Source organism: Gavialis gangeticus, unplaced genomic scaffold, assembly GCF_001723915.1.
Source record: "Gavialis gangeticus isolate Ggan-Ray unplaced genomic scaffold, GavGan_comp1, whole genome shotgun sequence".
NCBI lineage: Eukaryota > Metazoa > Chordata > Crocodylia > Gavialidae > Gavialis > Gavialis gangeticus.
In genome coordinates this window covers 118543141-118550172 of record NW_017729022.1, presented here as the reverse complement: position 1 = coordinate 118550172, position 7032 = coordinate 118543141, and the positions used below count along the sequence as shown (strand labels likewise).

The following is a 7032-nucleotide window of genomic DNA, read 5'->3' as shown; positions in this document are numbered from 1 at the left end:
ACAGGACATGAATAGGTTAGAATAGAATCACACGTAGGCACCTGAGTCCACTTATGCACCTAATAGGTGGGATAAAATTTGGCATAAGTATGAGCAGTTTACTATGTGCAATACTTGGTCTAATGATCAATTTTTTGTTTAAGGTCCAGCTGGTGAAATTTGGCAATTTTTTTGAGATCTTTCTGGTAGGTCCCCACTTTCAGGAACTGGCAACACTACATTTATAAATGGATTATTCTTTAAGAGTCCCAGGCTGAGGGAGCCGTGTCCTTGTTTGACATTGGCCCAGCCTGCTACACAATGCTGATCTCATAGAAGACTCCCAGAAAAGTACTAGCTTAAGAGAGTCCTCTTCCCATATAACACTAGGGTAGATTCCTCCAGGAAGCAGACCTGTCCTTTCAGTACATTTAACAGGACACAGTGGTGCACTCTCACAAACCAGGTTCCGAAAAGCAGCAGCTGCAGCAATGCAGCCAGTAGAGGGAACTGATATATACTCAATAAAGGCTGAGCATGTACAGTGCTTGCAGTCATGGACAGCTATCTGATGCTGATGGATGGCCAACTTGTGCTGGTGGGCAGCCATCTTGTGTTGATGGGTGGTCATCTTATGCTGGTGGATAGCTCCCTCCTTAGTACAGGCAGAGCTTTGCACTTGGTGTTTGGACCCCACTGCCATCTGCTTTTAACAGTGGGTTATCAAATGTTATTATGGGAGTTACTCTTCTAAGGTATTTACAGAACTTACAGAAGGGCACCTCAATCACACTGTGACTTTTTGCCCTTTACACAAGTTATTGAAGCTAACAGACATCCAGAGTTTGGTGGTGGCTGAGTGCATCTATGCAATGGCCAAGGCCAGGAGGCAGGGGGCACTGTAGCCTACTGTGGAAACCAGCCAGCCCAGTCCCTGCCCAGGTGCTCCCCCTTCCTCACCTGCAGTCCAGCTGCAAAGAGCCAGCCAGGATTAATTCCCCAATGTGGGGTGGCAGTGTGAAGGCATTTTGGGGACTGTGCCCCTCCCTACTGATGCCATGGGTCACTGGGAACCCTCTCCTGCTGGAGAGGGTCCTGCTTGGGATACCCCCACCACCGATCACTGACCATCTGCTCCCCCCATCCCCTTCCTGCATAACCCTAGTAGGGAACTGTATACAAATTCCCTAAGGCACTCTAATATAGAGTGCCTTTATTTGCTACCTGATTTAAATGATTTAATGGTACTTTTTCATGTGATTGGCCATTTTAAAAGTGCTCTGCAGCCATGCATGTGTGTTATGCCATGGCTGTAGAGTGCTTTTAGGGGCAAAATCATGCAAAAATTATCACTTCTGTCTGCACCCCTTCAGACAGTTGACAGGCCAAGTCCATGCATGAATTGGGGAGATAAGAAAGCATAGAAGCTTGGACAGGCTTGGCAAAAGTATAGGATTGGGATGTGAAACAAAAGGAGGCTCTTCCACAACCCCTCAGACTTGACTTACCGAGTTGTTGAGTGCAATGAAGTCCTGGTTCATGGTCACAATACGAAATTTCACTGCAAGAGAAAAATAAACATAAAGATTAATTAAAAGTTCAAGGAATTTGTCAGCTCTCAATCCCACCCTGCTGCTATACCAGAGCTGGTCTCCTCACACGACTCTGGTAGTCCTCAGTCCTGCCCTGCAGCCTCCCTACTCTTTCAGATCTTGCCTACTCCTGTCCCCACCCAACATATGCTCAGAGTATGAAGATGTGAGTCTAGCACACAAAGTGTTATATAAATACATACATAGATATTCACACCTTCATCCCAAGGACATTCATCAGCCAAAAGCTGTCTGGATTTGCCCAGCCATGGCACGGCTATACACTGAAGCTATTAAGAACTTTACAGCAGCAGCTGGGGTGAAACTTAGATCCTCCTGCACTGAGAGCCGTGGCCTGTCCAACTAAACAAAAGGGCCTGTGACATATAGCTGAGCAGTCCTCTCCTTACTCAACAGAGGGTGGTAGGATCACATATAAAGTAGATGGTATATATTGTATAGAGGGGTATCCCTTTTGTGGCATTTCTGGGCCTACAAAACAGAGCAATAATGTCAGGAGACTCTCTGGTGAGGTAAAGTCACCATGGCTGGTGGGGTAGTGGCAGGCTGGGAGTGTCGGAGGGCTGGGAAAGAACCCAGAGCACAACATGCCCTGATTTTCCTAAACTAGTACAATGACCCTAAGTGGGCTCTTTAAACCAGCACAAATGGTCACCATCTCAAGACAGTTCTTATTTATACTGAAGATTGACATGACTCCAAGGGGCTCCAGGGGCTCTTTAAGCCAGCACAAAAATGATTACCGCCTTGAGATAGCTCTTATTTATACTGAAAGTTGGCATGGCTCCAAGAGGTTAGAGAAAGAGTGGAGAGGTGGCAAAAGGCTGCCTCTGCCTTCCTTCCCAAGAGGATCTGTCCCAGCATGTGTACAGAACAAGGCAGATGGGAGCCACCTGTCTGTCCTGGCTTATAAATGGGTTTGTCCGTCTGGATGAAGGTGCTGGTGCCAACCCTATGGATCAGGACCTTCTTTTCCTCAGCAACACTGATCCTGCGGCCAGTGATGAACAATTTGATGGTAGCAACCTCCTCTGTGCCTCCAGCTGGAGGTGAAACCTATGTATGGGGAAAGAGAGAAAGAGAGCACATGAACAGTCTCCCCACTTCCCCTTAACACTGTGGGAAGAAGTGAGAAGAACAGGGGAACAATAACCCCCTAGCCTAGAGTCACAGGAATGACAACTCCCCTCCCTCTCTCCACACTCAGATTCAACTAGTTCCACACTATGTCACATGGGAGCCCACAAGCCAGGGATTTTACCCCCTTGACTGCTTGCCAGGAAGAGACCAGTGATATCCTCATATTCCTCCATATGGGAGGTTGAGGGAGTCAGAGCCGTAAGAAACCATAAAGCTGAGAGAGGCATAGGGGTAGGTCTAACTGCCTCCACATGCTGATATCAGAGAACTCGGGTTGTGTTAGTCAGTCTGGAAGGAGAAAGCCAGAATGAGAGAATTTGTCCATGTCCAGCAGCCTCAATAAAGAAAGCACAGGTAAGTGCTGGCTCTTTTCTTGTGGAAAGCAAATTCCTTTCACCCCAGAGTACTGTAAAGATTCTCTGCATATGGTAACTAGCCCTGAGAGTGTCCTTTGTAGTTTATAGAAACCAACACACATGTTCCCATCAGGATAATTTTTGTTGCCCTTTGCATAAACTGAGCTGCTGCTGTGTTTCTTCCCCTTGGGAATGTCTCTTTTGAGCATATTTTAATTCTCATGCCTGTCCTTACAGTGGCAGGACACTGACAGTGCCCTCACCCCCCTGCTTTACCTCTGGCAAATTAAAGGGTGTTTTTGATGATTCTGTAATTGTGCCTGGTAGTTATCCATGAGAGTTGTTCTAAAAAAAATTAAGACTAGGTTAGGCAAACTCATGTGTAACATGGTGTAGATAGGGATGAACCTTCCTGGAGCAGGGTGTTGGACTAGATGAATCCCTGAGGTCCTTTCCAGACCTATTTTTATGTTATTCCATTACTCCATCACAGTACAATTCTCAGAGGATCTGGCACCCACATCACACACACCTTCAGTGCTACCTGGCATTGATTAGTAGAGCTGCATAAATAATACATTTTCAAACCAGCCACGCAAAAAACAAAACAAAGCCTGATCATTTCACCAGAAATGAATGTGTTTCTTTTCTTCTCTCTGTCTTTTGTGTAATGTATTTTGTTTTGATTCTGGACATCTTAACAAAAACAAAGGAAATCTGTAAATGAAAGGCTAACCTCTGAAGGGGATGTTGGTGCCATACTTGTGTTTCATAGCTCTAGGTTAGAGCGCTGACCTGGGCTCTGGGAGACAAAGATTCATAGATTCATAGATGTTTGGGTCAAAAGGGACCTCAACAGATCATTGAGTCCGACCCCCTGCTTAGGCAGGAAAGAGTGCTGGGGTCAGATGACAGCATCCAGATGCCTATCCAGCCTGCTCTTAAAAACACCCAAGGTAGGGGAGAGCGCCACCTCCCTTGGAAGCCCATTCCAGATTCTGGCAACCCTTACTGTGAAGTTTTTCCTGATGTCTAACCTAAATCTGCTCTTTGTCAGTTTGTGACCTTTGTTCCTTGTTACCCCAAAAGGTGCCCTGATGAACAGAGCATCTCCGATCCCTTGTTGCGTCCCCCTAATGAATGTGTAGGCAGCCACAAGATCTCCTCTCAGCCTTCTCTTGTGGAGGCTGAACTGGGTGATTCAGAATAGAGACTTGAATTTGGACCTTCCTTGTACAAGACTTCCCTAATCATTGGGCTATGAGATATTCAGGAACAGAATTTTCTCAGACTGCCTTGTTGAAGCTATTCCACTTTGCAGAATTAATGAAATACTTGTTGGCTCATAGTGTGAGAGCAAGAGAAAGAATGACTATCATCCAACAGTTGGGGCACTCATCCAGTTAAAGGGACACTTGGACTGCATCCAGACAACCACAGACATTTGGTTCCCTGGGCCAAGTAGCAGTGGCGCACCTTGTGCCACCGCTACTTGTCCCTAGGGAATGCCCGTGCCATGCACACTTTGGCACGTGGCAAGTTAACCCAGGGCCAGTAGGGAGGCTGGAGCCAGAACTGTGCTGGCCCCAGCAGCCTTACCTGGGATTCTGGGGGCCTCCGGGGTTGCAGCGGCAGCAATCCTGCTGGGCAGAGCCTGGCTGGCAGCTGCAGTGCAGCTCTGGGTGGCCCACCTCTGCTTTTCAGGGGAGCCCACTGCCTGTGTACATGCTACTCTTTTTTTCTTTCCTGCAGGTTTTTTGACCCCCAGATATCCAGGGGTCAAAAAAACCTGCGGGGGGAAAAAATGGAGCAGCGCACACATAAGCAGTGTGCCCATGCAGCACAGAGAACACCTGACTGTGCGGTATGTGGCACTGCAGATGTGTTTGCAGCACCACACGGCTGTGCTTGTCTGGACGTGCCCCTGGGTTTCAAAGCTTGGTCCAATTAATATTTAAGTATTTTATACAAACAGCTTTATCAGAAGGGACTGAGAGAGGCCCAGCCCAGAATACCCTGCTTCAGTGGTGAGGGCAGTCTCCAGGCAGGTGGGACATCAAATTCAGTTCAAGTCCCTGTTCCAGTTAGAGTGAAAGGGAGTATGAATTTGAGTCATCTATCCTCACTGTGAGCACCACAAACCCTAAGCTATAGTGTGTTAGGGGAGCTGCTCCTGGTGTCATGACCTCATGATTGGAACTGGGTCCGTCTGTCGAACTAATTCCAACATCGAAAGGTTTGGAAACATCAGAGTAGTTCACTTGGCATTTTAAAAAATGGCTGGAGCTTCTCCGAGTTTCTAGCCCCATTCACAGAAATTTTCTGCCACCTCATAACTTCATTTTTCAGCAAAAAAAATTTTTTTTTTAAGCCCAGCTTTCTTAATTGGCTTCTTCATTGTCTACTTCAGTAAAGACACTGAGGAAGGGCTGGGGCCACGGACAATGAGCTGACATGCTTCTCCCTGCAGTACATTCTTCTCAGACATGGCGGAGGAAGTCTGGTGAGGCTGGTGAGCATGAGAAACCTGCTCATGCTGTACCTGACCAAGGGAGAACTGCAGGGCAGTGATGTAAAGAGCTGTCAGACTAATACCTTTTATCGGGGCTAGTGTCCACAAAGAAATGGAAATGGTGGAAGAGGCACAAGGGCTGTAGCTGTGGGAAACTCACCTGGAACTTGCTACACACAAAGCTTCTTTTCTCCTGAATCTCACTGTGCACCAAGACATTGTATCCTTCAGACTGCTCTATAGACAACATTGCATAGATCTTCTCCTCATTGCAGGTGATATGCAGGCAGGCAACTTGGACTGATGGATAGTGGAGATCAGCAGGGATTACTGCCAAGTAATGTCTGCAGTAAGGAGGAGACAGTAGAGGAGAACATGAAGATTTGGACTCGCAGCTGGAAAGCACCTTCTTACCTTCACATTCCCAGCACCCCAGTATAAGGCAGTTCCATGAGGCTGCATTATGACATATCGTTAAGTAGGGCTGTGCAAAATTTCAACAAGTGTTTCATTTCAAAGCTGTTTTGACGCGTTTCAAGCTTGAAACAGTGAAATCTAAATGAAACAAAAAACATCGAAACAGCTTCAAAACAAAATGAGGGCACTTGAAAAATTTCAAAAGTTTCTAAACATTTTGAGTTTCGAAGCAGCCCGGTGGCAGGAGGCAGGGGAGAGCCAGGACTGCGCTCTGAGCAGCAGCACAGACCCATGTAGCTCAGCCCAGGGGTGGGAAGCAGAGTGCAGTGCTGGTTCTGTCCACCTCCCGCCCCTGGGCTGCACTCATTGAGGCTGGCAGAGCTGATTGGAGAGCAGCGCCGGCTCTATCCACCTCCCACTGCCAGGCTAAGCTCCACAGGGCTGGTGGAGCCGATCAGAGCGCAGCCCGGTGGCGAGAGGCAAACAGAACCAGGGCTGCGCTCCACCTCCTGCTGCTGGGCTGAGCTCCATGGAGCCCGGTGCTGGGCATGGGCTGTGCCCAGCACCAGTACCAGACGGCAGCAGCAGCCTCCTGTCATCTGGCACAGATCCAGGGGCCTGCACCCCCAGGGATGGGGGTCTGGCACAGCCTGGCAGCCCTCCCAGGGGTGTGAGCCCCCAGATCTGCACCCCGGATGAAAGGAGGCTCAGGCTGCCTCTCCAACCTGGGACCGGTGCTGGGCTTGGGATGCACCCAGCAACGGACAAGATTGCGAACCCCCAGGTCTGCATGCAGGATGAGGGGAGGGTCCCACTGCTGCCTGGGAAAGGTGGCAGCAGCAATTTTCTCTGATGCTGGGCTCAGCCCACGCCCAGCGCTGGTCCCAGATGACAGGTCAGCCCCCTCTCATCCAGGGCGCAGATCCAGGGGTCCGCACCCCCAGGAGGAGTCCGGCACAGCCCTGCAGGCCTCCCAGGGGTGCAGGTCCCCAGATTTGTGCCCAGATGACAGGAG

General features: G+C 48.8%; 1 protein-coding gene across 3 annotated transcripts in view; it reads right to left on the bottom strand.

Annotated features, from left to right (window-relative positions):
• Positions 1–5918, bottom strand: part of LOC109296596 (alpha-2-macroglobulin-like protein 1) — a 52304-nt gene extending 46386 nt beyond the window's left edge. Inside the window, exons 1-3 of one of the 3 annotated variants that reach the window (XM_019516064.1) lie at positions 5761–5918; positions 2486–2648; positions 1488–1540 (exon numbers count right to left, since the gene is read on the bottom strand). In XM_019516064.1, the coding sequence (XP_019371609.1) occupies positions 1488–1540; positions 2486–2648; positions 5761–5850 (306 nt within the window). In that variant the 5' untranslated portion in view covers positions 5851–5918. Of the gene's footprint in view, positions 1–1487; positions 1541–1774; positions 1877–2485; positions 2649–5760 lie in introns of those variants that run through there. The other 2 variants (XM_019516065.1, XM_019516066.1) reach the window with 2 other exon arrangements.
• Between the last annotated feature and the right edge of the window lie 1114 nt (positions 5919–7032).